This window comes from Haliotis asinina, chromosome 6 (genome assembly GCF_037392515.1).
Source record: "Haliotis asinina isolate JCU_RB_2024 chromosome 6, JCU_Hal_asi_v2, whole genome shotgun sequence".
Taxonomy (NCBI): Eukaryota; Metazoa; Mollusca; class Gastropoda; order Lepetellida; family Haliotidae; genus Haliotis; species Haliotis asinina.
In genome coordinates this window covers 61576544-61592716 of record NC_090285.1, presented here as the reverse complement: position 1 = coordinate 61592716, position 16173 = coordinate 61576544, and the positions used below count along the sequence as shown (strand labels likewise).

Sequence of the window (16173 nt, the reverse complement as noted above, 5' to 3'; positions counted from 1 at the left end):
ATTTTTCATCCTTATAATTCTTATTTATATCCTCAATAATGACTGTTGTCATCCATATTGCATTTTGCTAATGTTATTAAATCATGCCTCCAATTAAGGCAAATCTCCCATGATCCTTGTCATTATCAGTAATCAGCAAGAATCATCAAGAGATCATCAGTGTAACCTGATCTTGTCTGACATATATTTGACATCATAGACAGAAGCCCATCACTCGTGACCTGTCAATCACCTGTCAGTACCTATACTCCATCATTTCCGTCAACAGGGGCCGCTGATCAAACATTGTCTATCTACAGCTAATATCATTAGGGCTGCTCTTACCAAGTCTCGAGGTGTTGTTAAAGCAGTTAGTGCCCTGTCCAGCACTTATCAATGTGAGAGTGCTGTTGTCATCGATGGGTCGACAGTCTAACCCTCATCGGAACTTGTAGCCCGTGTTCCTGGACTGTATGTTATTGTGTTCCTACTTGGAGTAGAACCACTTGAAGATTTCAGTGGATCCTAAGTACATCGTACATTGTTCATAACTCTGGTAATGTACATATGCTTGTTTGGAAATATTCAATATTTTTCTTTGTGATTATTATCTGTGACTTTTCAATCATAACAGCCATATAGTAATTTACAGATTCACAGAGGCACAGGAAGCATGGCTTCTTGTCATTTAAATTGTTGAACTAAATTATTTTCTTGTCATTTGAATTGCTAAACTAATAGATGTTTTAAAGGTTAGAGTTCTACAGAAAGTATTTGTTGACAATTTGCCAAGTAACATATACAGTCAGTTTTCAATATGCACTTGGATGGCTAGCTGGCAGATCTCTGGTAGATGTACTGACTGTTCCTCACACTAGATCAAAAGGTAAATAACTATGTGATAAATACATGCAGAATTAGGGTTGTCAAATGAATCAGTAAAAATTCCTCCACCTCATTTTCTCGTTTCTTCTGTTTGTGGTTTTGTTCTTTTTAGGCTTACAAACAAAATGACTCAATCTTGACTTCACTGGAAAAAATATGATAGATGATTTCATAATTTGTTCTACTGTATCATTGTATGAACAATTGCCCTTATAGAACCTGTTACAGAGAAAGTCCGAAGTGTGACTAGTTCTACAAGTATCTACAAAGAACCTCCTGAAAAAGGAATCAAGGGCCAACAATGACATTGTCGCTTAACATGTGAATTGTTGCTCTTGCCAGGTGCATAGTAAGCCAGTATTACATGTAAGCCTGATAGGTTGCAAAACTTCATATTTAGATAGGATTGAGGTCTTGCCCTACCTTTTTACCAGCAATTGTGTAAGCCCATGCTCTTTTTTCATAATGGTAGCTACTAGTGGTATTAGGCTACAGAAAATTCACGATACGATATGTATCATGATATCTTTGATTCACATCACAAAATGCTATCTTTAGTTATTTTCTTTAAAAACATCTCTTTTGATATTGTGTAACCGTATAAATTTTGATATAACCACCAATATTTAATGAAAATTAAAAATTTTCAAGTCAACAATAAGTATCAAGATGCAAAAAAAAGTATCGATATAATTGTCGTCAATAAAGTATCACGATTATCGATGCTACGATATAAAGTCCCAACTCTAGTAGCTACACCCCTGCTTGCTGGTTTGTTTGATCCAGCAAACATTTCCATGGTCAGAGTAATACTGTGACACAAAACAACATTCATGTAGCTATGTTAAGTTTTATGTCACTTTTAGCAATGACCCAGCCTTGTTTCAGCAGGGGAGTAAGAAAGAGCCTTTTATATGTGAGTTGTTTTTGGCTGTAACCAGCACACACTTTAACCACTGTGCTACCACACATTCAGTTATTCACATGCATTGTCTCAGTTCAGCACAAAAGAGGGGTTGTTTCAGTCTTCAGTGTGTATTACATGTGGTGGGGACTTGCAGTGTGCAGATTTAAAGAGCATGTATGCTTGTTTACTTTCAGCTGCTGTAGCTGATTTAAATTTGCCTTTGAGGTAAACATTTGAAACTTTAAAACAGTATGAAAGGTTAATCCTCGAGAAAACAAAACTGAAGGCCAAATAATATGTGCGGTTTGGTGGTTTTTGAGGTATGTTTGACGTAAACATGCTGTAAATTGGGGCTGATATAGACATCTGCAAAGAGTTGTCTTGTGGTTGAAGTTTTTGAATGGCTGGTGATGTTGAGCGCTGTTGCTGTAAGTGCTCCCGCTAGGCTGAAGGAGAAAGTCATGTTTTAAACAAAGTGTGGAATTCCTGATTGGAGTCGAGCAAGTAGGACCAGATGGTGAAACTGGGTCTTCCTTTTTCTGAACAACATCACCTTGTGTAATGGAGCAACAGCTGGTACAGAGCCAGTTTCTTGTGGGACGGCATTTTGTGGTTCCCCATGATGTCCTTTCAGAGTTTGATAGAATTATGTTTGTGTGTCTTGTTAAGAGGCGAACATACTTCTGTTATCTTAAATGGTTTAAAGATTAAATGTCACTAAGAAAAAGATATTTGTTAAACAAAAAGTTCAGAACAAGTGTGTTTTCATGTTGGAATCATAAGCTGATTTTTAGGTCAGGCATAACATTTCTGTAACTCAAGATGTTAACTGATAGCAGTGTTAATACTTTTCTCCTCAGAAGTAAAATGTGTGCTAAAATGTGTAGAAGGGCCTGTGTTCCAGGAAACTGATAGTTAGGCTAACAACTACTCTCTGAAATGAACATATTTTACAGAAAAGTAAGCTCATAGTTTAAACAAAAAAAACCCCAAAAATTAAAAGGAGTCCTGAGACTTCCTTAATTTTTCTGAAACTTTGGAAGTCTAGTCTTGACACATGATCTAGACTTGTATGGGCTGTCTTGGATGTGTTTCTTTCAGGGTCTGTTTGACAAACTAACTGATATTTAGCTGTCAAAGGTGTTTGTATTGATTCACCAAATGTTTGTCTTAAGTGATATGTGAAGAGAGATTCTAAGTTCCGAAGATAACCAGTATTCCAGTTAGTGTTTCGACATAAATTTATACTTTTCATCGTTTTTGGAATAGATATGTTTTCAGATATCCCTCTGTTGCAAAGATCAATGCTGATGCTGTTGTTCACTGGATTGTTTGGTCCACACTTGATTATTTACAGATCACCGTAAAATAACTGGATTATTGCTAAATTCAGCAATAAACTATAGCCAACCAAATATTCCTTTCACATTACTGTTAATATTATTACTGAAATGATAGCAGAAATACTACTGTCTTGAGATTCCGTCTCATTAGCAGCCCGCTTATTCATAAATTATTATACCAAGCTGTATTCACATGTTCTGTCATGCATAATGTTTGTGTGCATAGTGCCGTCAGTTATGAATATTAATGAAAATATACCTGAACTCATTCTGGATGGTTATCATGTCCCATTGCTGAGATGTATGGTACTAAATCAAAACCAGGAACAGCCTGGACATAAAACTCTGCCTTGCTCATATCTTGGTGCATAAATTACGACACATATTGATTTTAGCGTTGAGCATTAAGTAATTTACTTTATGAAAGAAGATGCCACCATGTTCCATTAGCAATCTAATAAACACACTTTGTGTCTGATAATAGACATTGGGTCATCTCTGATCTTGTTGATGTCAAAGGTAGGTCCCTCAGTTTGAGGAAAAATTAAACTGCATAGTGTACAGCTAATCATAATAAAAACACTGTGAACATATTTTAACTTCATTCTATAGTATTAGGTTCCGTCCATAGGTACATACGTCTGTCCGCACATACATACGGATTGGAATATCTTAAGAACTGTTGACTAGATCCTTTTCATATTTGGTATCTAGGTTTATCACAGTAAAAGAAAGGTGTCAGTCAGGTTTGGTGATGACCTTTATCTCAAGGTCACAAGGGGACTTTAGCATTTTACCTTGTTTATTTTTCCAGTTTGCTTCATAGTTTGTGAATATTCATCTTAATAAATGTTGAATGTCAATGAATGCTATGATTTAAAAACGCTATATTTTGTTGAATGCTGTGATAGATACACAGAAAATCTTTTACAACAGATTTCTCCCAAAGTAAACCTCAAACCATTCTTAATGCCATGTATAACTGAAATATTGTACCAACTGTGAGACTCCACATGACAATACTTTCTGTGGTCACTGTTACCATGCAGCTAATATTTGAAGACAGCCATGGGATCCACAGAGTTTACTTTTACAGCTCTGTGTGTGAGAGACTGGTCAAGTGGATAGAGTGTCTGCCGGGCTAGCATAAGGTTGAAGCTCTGTGTGTGAGAGACTGGTCAAGTGGATAGAGTGTCAGCCGGGCTAGCATAAGGTTGAAGCTCTGTGTGTGAGAGACTGGTCAAGTGGATAGAATGTCTGCCGGGCTAGCATAAGGTTGAGGCTCTGTGTGTGAGAGACTGGTCAAGTGGATAGAATGTCTGCCGGGCTAGCATAAGGTTGAAGCTCTGTGTGTGAGAGACTGGTGAAGTGGATAGAATGTCTGCCGGGCTAGCATAAGGTTGAGGCTCTGTGTGTGAGAGACTGGTCAAGTGGATAGAGTGTCTGCCGGGCTAGCATAAGGTTGAAGCTCTGTGTGTGAGAGACTGGTCAAGTGGATAGAGTGTCTGCCGGGCTAGCATAAGGTTGAGGCTCTAGCTTGTGCTACTACACTGTTACAGTGTGTGAGATAGCGCATCTCCCAGGCGAGACAAAGGTTGTTAGTTTCATCCTTGTCCATGTCATAACATTAAAATGTGGAATTTGATGTTGCACTGTCTGGCATCGTCATTATAGGGATACCACATGGACTATGTCACTCTACGAGAGATACATTCATAGTAAAACCTATTTCATGTCATCTCATCTAACATTAATGTCTTTGTTTGAGCATATATCAACTTGGAGGAAAAAGTTTAATTGTGGAAATTATCTTTTCAAAGATGGTTTTGGATTGAGGAATCAAACTCTGTAAGCACGAGGCAAGGAGCCATGATCACAGTGATAATGTACTTTTCCTCTCTCTTAAGAGTGGGTGTTCTTGTTGGGTGAATGTTTGTGATCCATGACTTAACCTTGGTGTGTTTTGTGTGTTGCAGTATCTGTGGAATCCCCCTATGAGCGATCTGTGTCAGGGAACAAAGTGCCTTACTATATCAAGTGAGTATATCCCTTCATCTTACCTTCCTGTCACCACATCCGAATCTTGGTACCAATTACACAGCTAGATAGTTTAATAGTAATCTCTACAGCCAAGGATGGTGAAAATGAATGCTCCCAAGGAATCTCTAGTTATAACACAGACAGTGAGAGTGTTACACCACTAAGAAACTGTGAGATGTATTTCATATCTCTTACAAACAGTGAGACATTGTGTGAGATATCACTGAGAAATGATGAGACATTTCATATTTAATACCACTTGGAAATGATAAGATATTTAGTGTTTTACACCACTTAGAAATGGTGAGACATTGTGTGTCATACCACTAAGAAATCATGAGATATTATATATCATACCTTTAAGAAACAGTGGAATATTGTATGTTACACCACTAGGAGACAGTGAAATATTGTATGTTACACCACTGAGGAGCAGTGTGATATTATAAATTGTTCCCTGGTCACGAGGGGGTCATGGGTTGATGTACCCTCGATGTTTGATTATGTTCCCTGAGCTAGATTTTTAAGACAACACAAGAAAAACGGATTTAGAGTTATCTCCCTTCCATTATTTTTCATTTGCAAAACATCCTTGCATCATGCTTGATACAATGTTATTCAAGATAAACCTGAAGTACCGAATGAGTTGCTATTGGCAGCAGGGTACATTGCCCTGTACCTCACTTGTAAGTGATTGAAAATAATAGAAGAGTGCTTAGCCAATCAGAAAGCAACAATTATGTGTGAGGTAAGGTAATGTATGTTACAACACTAAAAGACTGTTGCTGTATGTTATATACAACCAGTTGCCTGACATCTGTGAACATTACAAACATCTGCAGTGTAATGTACGCAGTGTTTCTGGGACTGGAGTTAACCACTTGTCTGTGTTAATGTGACATTTATATTGAACAAACTGCATATATTTGAGAGTCGCGTGAAGTAGGTAGCTGAAGGAAGGTCACTGCAGAGTTGATCCATGGCTGTTTGCCATCATATTGGTGGCCGTGTTGCACTAGTGAGTCACATGTTGGACATGTGGTATTTTGCATCACTCATTATGTACACAGTATGCTATAGCCAACCATATGGGACATCACTTGTGTTGTAATATAAAACCATTGATAAATTTGGAAGTTTTGTCACATTCACTAGGAATGAATTTTTAAAGGAATTTCTGTACATGCCAAATGAAACTATATTTCAAGCTACTTAATTTGTAAAAAATATGCATATGTATTTTAAAGATTCTTAGTTAGTATATATATAGTGTGTGTATGTAATGGTACTTCATGAATAAGCGTAGGTACCTTTTGTGGATATGGGAAAGTATATATATGCTAGCCTGTCTGTAGTGTGAATACACTGGAAAATAATGATGATGTTTTGTTTCAGTCACACAACCGAAACCACACAGTGGGACCACCCCGAGATGTCCGCCTTAATGCTAGCACTCAGTAAGTCTTTTAGACCTATTGGAGTTCCTGGTTAGAACAGGTCCCCCAAATTCTAGCCCTCATTAACTCTTATCTAGAAGGGGACCCTGTTAGAACCACCCCCCAACAACATGTACATGCAGATGGTTAGTGGTGACCATCCAATGATCAGGTTGTTCACAATGTATACATAATATGGATAAACTGTCTGAGAGATATCCCATCTAGGTACTATGTCTTACAGGTTTGGTACCTATAGAGTAGCTCGGCTCTAGACAGTCATTGTGAAACCAAGAAACTGTGTCAATATTATAAGGCTGACCTTGACAGGTATATCGATTATTGTGTAATTTTAGTGAGCAGACACAAACATGAGTTGAGTTTTAGAACATCTTGAATTAAAGTTCTTTGGGTTACTAATTGATCTCCATTCAAATAATTATGACAAACATATTCTTAAGTTACATTTATCAAATTTAAAAAAAAACATCACAAATCAAATCTATAACTAGCAGTGAATTTTAGAATCACATAATTTTTCCTTGCATAATTTCGAAAATGTAACATGGTTTTTGCACATATGGTCCACTATACTCTGAAGGCGTTCAGTGTACTGGAAGGGACAACACCGGTATCAGTGCTGTGTCAACTAACTGGGAGAGTGTTGATTGAGAGAGACAAGAGAATGACTAAGTAGAGGTCAGTCCTGTACATGCCACCATGTGCCACATAGGCAATCATGCTAGGGCCCCACACAACCATCGACCCACTAGACAACCCTACCAAGGCCTCACATACATTCCTGAGCCCTGTGTATATCTGTAAGGACCCCACACTTACTTTGGCTTAATACCTATATCTCTCTCCAGGGGGCCCTCATTCACAACCCTACCAACGCCCCACATATATCACTGTAAGGGCCTCACTCACTGATCCTTGCTCAACACACATCTCTCACAGGGCCCTCTACCCAAACCCTTCCAAGGCTCACATACATCCCCACTCATGTTTCACACACAACCCTGGCCCCTACACACATCCCTTACAATTGCCCCACATGTGTGACAGGACTGGCGGTTAACACTCATGAGTGTTAATTTACACACAGATTCTCTGATGTTTTGTTAACAGTGTAACTATGTACCTGATATCCAGATAGACAAAGTTGAAAGATTGAGTGATGTACTTGACCTTTAGTATGCTGGAGTAGGACTGGGGTTGATGATGTGTGTGTTTTACATGGAGACTGAGCTGAGATTGTTTGTAGGTGGTAAAGGTGAACTATGGGAACACATTGACACTTCAAATGCTGCTGTTTGCTTGATTCTAAAACTGGAATATAGTGTGAAAAACATTTTGAAAGTTAGGTATTTTCTTTTTTATTTTCCTTCTCACCGGTGCAAATTGGGCTAGTGTAGCTTCACAAGCTCAATGGTCTTAAGAGTTACCTAAAAGGTTTGGCCTTGCTGCGTGTTTGAGATAATTTGGAAACCACATCTTGTTGCAGATGAGTTGAACAATGTCAGGTTTGCTGCCTACCGGACGGCGATGAAATTACGTATGCTGCAGAAGAAACTATGCAGTAAGTTAGAGTCACCAATATTTCACCTCCAACATAACATCAAGATTCATTGTTTTAATCAACATGCATCATTTCCCGATATTTAATTGTTTGGCAGTCCCCACCAGAAAAGTAATCGATCTGTACACAGTATTAATTATGAAATGTTTGATAAATTATTGACCAATTGAGTGGATTTGGTCTGAAATGACGTAAAGGATCGGAGCAGATTTCAGATGTCTACTGGACTAGGATACAGGTGTTTTCATCTTGTAAGCAGTGACATTCCAAATTTGTGAATTTGTTCGGTAATTCAGTATGGTGAACTCTATTCTTGTCTTCCAGTGGATCTTGTGTCCATGAACACAGCAGCAGATTCCTTCGACCGCCATGGCCTCCGTGCGCAAAATGACAAACTCATGGACGTCATTGAAATCATTAACTGTGTTACCTCCATGTTCGAGGTTGTGGCCACCGAACACCCTACTCTTGTCAATGTGCCCTTCTGTGTTGATATGGTGCTAAACTGGATTCTAGATGTCTATGACATGTAAGTAGACACTACCTCCTGTTGAGTTTCACCAGTTAAGAGGTTCCCCATGCAGGATGCTAAGGCTAAATGAAAATCAATAATCCAGTTTCAGGTAACATTATGGAAGAGACTGAACAAACTGTTGCAAAGACTGACTAAAAAGGTTTCCCTGAGAAAGCAACAAGTATCATGTATGGATGTTGAGACTTGGGAGTGTATGTGGTGATTGGGAGGGTTAACGTGGCAACTGGGAGGGTGTATGTGGTGACTGGGAGGGTTAACATGGTGAATGGGAGGGTTAGCATGGTGAATGGGAGTACGTATATGGTGACTGGGAGGGTGTGTGTGGTGGCTGGGAGGGTTAATATGGTGAATGGGAGGCTGTATGTGGTGACTGGGAGGGTGTGTGTGGTGGCTAGGAGGGTTAATGTGGTGACTGGAAGGGTTACCGTGATTGGGAAGGTTAACATGGGGATTTGAAGTTAACATGGGGATTTGAAGTGTAGGAAGGTTGATGGATTTGAGGACTTATGGGTGGATTTATTATGTGGGAGGGTGGATAGATGTAGGGATTTAGAGAGTGGGTTTATTATGTGGGATGGTGGATAGATGTAGTTATTTAGAGAGTGGGTTTATTATGTGGGATGGTGGATAGATGTAGGGATTTGGAGAGTGGGTTTATTATGTGGGAGGGTGGATAGATGTAGGGATTTAGAGAGTGGGTTTATTATGTGGGATGGTGGATAGATGTAGGGATTTAGAGAGTGGGTTTATCATGTGGGATGGTGGATAGATGTAGGGATTTGGAGAGTGGGTTTATTATGTGGGATGGTGGATAGATGTAGGGATTTGGAGAGTGGGTTTATCATGTGGGATGGTGGATAGATGTAGGGATTTGGAGAGTGGGTTTATTATGTGGGATGGTGGATAGATGTAGGGATTTAGAGAGTGGGTTTATTATGTGGGATGGTGGATAGATGTAGGGATTTGGAGAGTGGGTTTATTATGTGGGAGGGTGGATAGATGTAGGGATTTGGAGAGTGGGTTTATTATGTGGGATGGTGGATAGATGTAGGGATTTGGAGAGTGGGAGTGAGGATTTGGTGAGTGGATTTGGTGAGTGGAATGTGGAAATTTTGGATTGAGATTAGGTGCCCACTGAGGCTGCTTGGTAGACAGGTATTGCTCAAGTGGTGATCACTGACCATGAGGCAGATCGAGGTGTACCAGTTCTTCTCATTGACCCTCACTCTATCAAGTCTGATGTACCTGTTCTTATAGCAACTTCATTTTCAATATTCAGTACTTGGTCAGAAACCAGAGTTAAGTAGGAAATCTTCATATTTTGTTTGTTGATGTCAGACAAAATCTGCACAAAATGGCTGTAATATTGCTGGCAAAACCCTGTGTATTGCTTTCTTGGCAATGTGCACTGACTTGAAAAGAAGCTGAAACTGTTTCTGGCAGACCAATTAATGATGCTGTTATTTTTTTCCGCCAGGGCAAGGAGTGGCAAGGTACGGGTGCTGTCTTTCAAAATAGGAATTATCATAATGTGCAAGGCCCAGTTAGAAGACAAGTATAGGTGTAAGTAGCTTACAGTTTGACTCATTCAATACAGAGTGGTAATATTTAAACTTGCATGCTGTCTTCATGTGTCCACAATCCTAACAAGCATCCTATATGCAGCTTTTGTTATCTGGAGGGCTGGTGAAGTAGTCTATTGGTTGCCCTGATTGCATGTCACACTCAGCAATGGTCCAGGTATATGGTGTCAGTCTCTAAATAATCAAGTCTGGACCAAACAATCCAGTGATCAACATCATGAGCATCAATATACACAATTGGGATGAGATGACATGTGTTTAGCCAAGTCAACAAGCCTGACCAACCGATCCTGTTAGTCCCTTTTACAACAAGTATTGACCAGTTCTAACCAGGATCTTCATGGATGTCACAAAATAGACCTGTATTTTGATTCTAAATTCTCAATCAGGTTGTCCCTATGTTGATGCTGCTCAAATATTGTCAACTCACTGGCCCACAATTAATAGTCTGGAAAATTATTCTCACACTGAATGGTTGAGTTGATGTGAAGTTAGAAATATTTTATTTACCTAGAAGTATACAATTTGATTTCATTACTCACAGTTTTGTTGTGGGGATTGTTACTATTATGTTACATTTCTTTGCAGTCATTTTCCGCTTGATAGCGGACACAAACGGGTTTACTGATCAGCGCAAGTTGGGACTGCTTGTCCATGATTGTATTCAGATTCCTCGACAGCTGGGTGAAGTCGCAGCGTTCGGAGGCAGCAACATTGAACCCAGTGTGCGCAGCTGTTTTGCTAAGGTGAGTTGATGTCAGTTGGTATTAACCTGCATGTAAACAGTATTCCAAGTCATGTAGGGCGGGATCCGTGTGTTTGCCTACAACCAGATGTTATTTCACTATGGTTTAAACTGGGACAGCACATGCAAGTGCTATGTTGTGAATCCTGCTTGTGCTGATAGTGTAGTTTCAGTACGAAGAGTAAAGTTAATTGAGATTAGTGACTAAGTACGATTAAGTGTAAATACTGTGTGTTCCTCTAGCTGGTGTCAGAAGTGTAAAGTCAGTTGTAATTCTGATACAAATTCACTCAAAAAATGTAATCAAAGGGGGATAACTTTTTTAACAGTGAATTGTCTCCCTTGATATAAAGATGAAAAGGTGTTTTAGTGTATAACCACATCATAAACAGAGAGCTATTACTAGGAATCTGTTTCAAAAGAAATAAGAAATACCAGCAAAGAAAATATATGTACATGATATTTCTGCATGTTTGGACTCATTCAAGTTTTATAAAGGACAGTACATATTGTCTGTAGATGGTATTTGGCAGTAAAACATCTTTGTTGTTCTTTGGTAAAGCATGAAGAGAATAGCAAAGCAGGAAACAGGTGACTGTTTCTGCACATAATTTTCCCCCGTCGCGCCTTTTGCGCGAAGTTAGGGGAATAGTATTAGGCTCTGCCCATCTGTACATATGTCTGTACATGCATATGGATTGGAATATGTTAAGAACCATTGACTAGATTCTTTCCATATTTAGTGTCTAGGTTTATCACAGTAAAAGAAAGGTCTCTGTCAGGTTCCGTGACCTTGACCTTCATCTTAAGGTCACAAGGGGACTTCAGTATTTTACCTTGTCAGCGAGATACCTCCAGAACCGTTCAAAATCATCTAATGAAATGCTTGTTTCTTGCTATTTCCAGGCCAATGGGCGGCCTGAGATTCAAGCTTCTCATTTCCTCGACTGGTCCAAGATGGAGCCCCAGTCGTTGGTGTGGCTGCCGGTCATGCACAGACTGGCAGCTGCAGAGACAGCCAAACATCAGGCGAAGTGCAATATTTGTAAAGAATTCCCAATTGTGGGATTCAGGTGAGACAGATTTTTGTATCAGTCAGTTCCCATGTAGTTCAGCTAGCTAAACGTTGTGTTCCTGCCAAGGCATACAGCGTGTATATACATCGGTGTATGCCTTGGCAGGAACACAACGTTTAGCTAGCTGAACTAGTTCCCATGGTGATGCCTGTAGGCACACTGATGCCAAAATGTCATACATGGATAGCAAATTGTAAGAACATACACTAAACAGCGGTAGAGGATTGCTAGGTTGCACTTAGTACACTACATGGTTAAACTTTCACAGATTCAGTAAAATAGCACAGGTACAGGGGTTCTTTTGAAAATTTTAGATAAATGAGAATGAGTGATTTGTATTTATTTTTCCTAGCAATGTTCTATAATTGGCTGGTCATTTTATATCGTCATGATGACAATTTCAAGACCCCAAAGACTGATAAAAAAATTGTGTAACGTGCAAGGATTATTTAAAGTACTTTCTGATTTTCTTCTTTATCTTTGAAATATTCATGGTTTAATAATACTGAACATACATAAGTCACTTCAGTTATGCATTCTTGAAACTTATTTAGAAGTGAGTCACCCCCTATTCATAAAACATACTATATTTGTAGAATATGTGAATTTCTTCTGAATGTTTTTTTTTTCTATATTTTTCAGGTATCGTTGTTTGCGGTGCTTTAACTTTGATGTCTGCCAAAACTGTTTCTTCTCTGGAAGGAAACACAAAAGTCATAAACTGACACATCCTATGCAAGAATACTGTACTGCTGTGAGTATATAAACACTCTGGTCATCAAGTTTGTACCATGATCGGCAGCCACTATACTCAGAGGCTGATGTTCAGCCCAAGTCAGGAACAAATGGCAAATGTTTCTAAGTTGGATTTAGATAGTTCATCACTATTGTAGAAACTGAACCAACCAGATCAGGGACTGTGCATATTTATAGGGATATTTTTATGAATTTTTTGGGTTAGTCTTTACATCAAGAAAAGAAAAAAATTGTAAAAATTGACACAATCTCAAACTTTTTTGTTAGCATTTTAATAAGTAATGTTACAAGTGTTAATGTATTTTGATTACCAGGTTGATTAAAACTAATCATTATTTCGATGAATATATCCTGTTGCCTGAATCAGTCCCAGTGTGATGGTTGAGGAATGGTCATACCATATGCAATCTAACCTCCCTGATTAGTGTCATAGTCCTCGTAGTCACAATATGGCTGAAACACTGCAAAGTATGACTTTAAATTTTAACTCACTCACTCAGTCTGTCCTTGTGGATCGCTGCTCATAATATCAATCACTGGTTTGCCTCATCTCAGTTACTACTAGATGCAGTGAAAATAAATGAATAAACATTGACTCAGTAAATGGTCTCAATAAACAACATATCATGAATGGGCAATGTAAATACACACAGGAACAATTACAGCTCTGCAGAAAATTCTCCTGGATATTTTTGTCATGGCTGTTTTCCTGAAGAATGTCAACAGCCTCTGACGTTGTTTTCTGAGTTGGCTACTGAAGTGACATATCAATGTTTCAAAAATAAAGTGGATGATAAAAAAGAGCAAGTTTAATTGTTTACCTAGATTGAAGCTGCCTTTGAAAGTTCATCAAAGAAACTACAGAAATCCATTATATTAGATTCACTAACTTTTCTAATGTGAAAAATGTTATTTTGAATAACTATTGTGTAGTTTCCTGTCGTGTAATTTATTGTTTTTGTAACAAGGGAGGAGTAATACATATTTCAACCTAAAAGGACGCAATAAAAAAACATCAGAATATTGATTGGTTAGAATGCAGCTCGCGCCTCCACGATATTTGCCAGTTTATCTTTGCAGTTACTTTCCCTTCTTTTTCCTATCTGAAACATTGGCTTTACTTTTCTATGTTGCATTCTTGATTGTTTTCAGACAACCTCAGGAGAAGATATGAGAGATTTCACCAAAGTTTTCAAGAACAAATTCAAGTCAAAACGTTATTTCAAGAAACACCCTCGCCTCGGTTACCTCCCTGTGCAGACTGTGTTGGAAGGGGACAACCTAGAAAGGTAGGCTCAGAAATAACTGCCACTTATTGGAATCTTATATAGATGAAGTAATTGTCTCGCTCAGTTGGAGGTAGATTATCATGTTGTCCCTGTTAAACAGCATGTCAGCAAATACAGGGTTGATACTCTGGTTCCAGCGAAGGTGATACTGTTGATGTAAATCTGAAGCTTTGACAATTATGTAGCTTTTAGTATGGGAATGTTTAAGGTGATCTTACCAGAAAGGTAACACAAGTACTTTAGCATACAATTATTACCGGAGTGCGCTTTTAGTTTTACATCACACTCTTTCCAAGCAATATTCCAGCTATATGGCAGCAGTCTGTATATAATTCAGTCTGGATAAGACAGTGATCAACAGCATGAGTATCCATATGCCCATTTGGGATACAATGACAGGTAGCTGCCTGTTATGACAAGCATGGTTAACTGAAGATCAATTCTAACCTGGATCTTCATGGCTAACAAAGATTATGATGATGGGTGGAGTTGTCTGTGTCCAGGAGACAACAGCCTGGACATGTGACAGAAGTGAATGTATATGCATAAGAATCTATAGCTGGAATAATGCTCAGTGTGGTGTTAAACAACATAGCAAGCAAGCAACCAACCAACCAAAGCATTGGCTGGGAGTGTGAACCAGCCAATGCTGATTTCACTTGTAATTTTTCAAACATAAATGCAGCCCCTCTGTGGTCAAGATGATGTACGGTACTGTTTGCCCAGGGAGCAGATATATGGTTTGATCTCGAATGAGTGAAATCAAAATATGTTAGCAGATTGTTGTTCACATTAAGGAAACAAAGCCAAACCTGGTTGGATCAATGTCTCTACACAAGTCTACACAGGGTATCCTATGTTAAACTGCTGCACAGTGAGCTAGCACTAAAGAGACACGTCCAGGGAAAGAGAAGCACTACACAGGTGCATCTGTGCAAGAGAAGCGATACATCCAGATTTAAAAAGCACCTGGACACACTTGTGCATGTGTGTCACTGTATCAGTGCAATAATTTTGAAAGGGTCATTAAAATCCTTTCCTCCTAACCTCAAACGGAAATATTGAAAACCTTTGATGATCGTGCATTTTTAAAGTCATTTATCTAAGTCAGAAATTTATTCAGTGAATCTTGTCATTTGTCTTCTTCATGTTTTCAAAAGATGAAATAGATAGTGAGAAAACAAGGCTTTTAAGCCTTTGAACCTCCAGATACAAATGTTAATCTTGTTAGTAGTATTCAGAATGAACATAATCAGATATACATGTTTGAAAAACATCTTCATAGAACTTAGTGTTATTCAGTGACAATCCCAATGAATGGAGAATTGAATTATAAACAGGAAACTTTATACACCAAGATCATGACATGTCAGTTTGAACACTGTACCATAAGATGCTATTTTTTTTTGCCAATAACTTGATTAGAAAATGTAATTTTTTTGGCTACAGTTTCAAATTTCATTTCCAGTTCCTTTATCCGTCAGGAAAGTTTCAAAGTGTTGCTGCATAAGTTCAGTTTGAATATAAGTTAGACATGTTGACAAGGAGCATTACTATCATACAAGCAGCCTCTGTAAAATGGCGGCATGCTCATGGCCTCACAGTTTCAGATGGCCTGTTATAAGTAGGCATAAATTGATTATATTCCACGGTAACTGTCTCTCTTTTTTTCAATCAACAAATTAGCTGTGTTATGGATGTGGAATACATCTGTATGGATCACCTGAGAGTCTTATATAAGCGTGTTAGGAGGATTGCGTGAACTTTAAGTGTGACAGATGAGTGATTGACAAACATAATTACGTTTTGGGCACAGACATGTTTCTCCTAAGTGAATCTGATGCCGAGCCATATTCAGATAGAATTAGTTATGTTTTTACAAATAATGTAATTACAAATGGTCACATTCACGTCATGTGACAAACTTTGATTGAACGTTGGTAATTTATGTCATTCCATTTAAGGCTTCATTTCCTGTATTGCAACATTGAGATAAAGTCAGCTTTAATTCAGGTTC

The 16173-nt window shown here is 38.5% G+C and overlaps 1 protein-coding gene across 8 annotated transcripts in view; it reads left to right on the top strand.

The window, feature by feature from the left end:
• LOC137286653 (dystrophin-like) overlaps window positions 1–16173 on the top strand; it is a 386558-nt gene that overhangs the window by 351459 nt on the left and 18926 nt on the right. For all 8 annotated transcript variants that reach the window (XM_067818622.1, XM_067818621.1, XM_067818620.1 and 5 more), the window contains 9 exons: window positions 5091–5151; window positions 6550–6611; window positions 8098–8172; window positions 8497–8701; window positions 10185–10270; window positions 10879–11036; window positions 11942–12108; window positions 12754–12865; window positions 14020–14156. In XM_067818622.1, coding sequence (XP_067674723.1) covers window positions 5091–5151; window positions 6550–6611; window positions 8098–8172; window positions 8497–8701; window positions 10185–10270; window positions 10879–11036; window positions 11942–12108; window positions 12754–12865; window positions 14020–14156 — 1063 coding nt within the window. The remainder of the gene's footprint in view (window positions 1–5090; window positions 5152–6549; window positions 6612–8097; window positions 8173–8496; window positions 8702–10184; window positions 10271–10878; window positions 11037–11941; window positions 12109–12753; window positions 12866–14019; window positions 14157–16173) is intronic.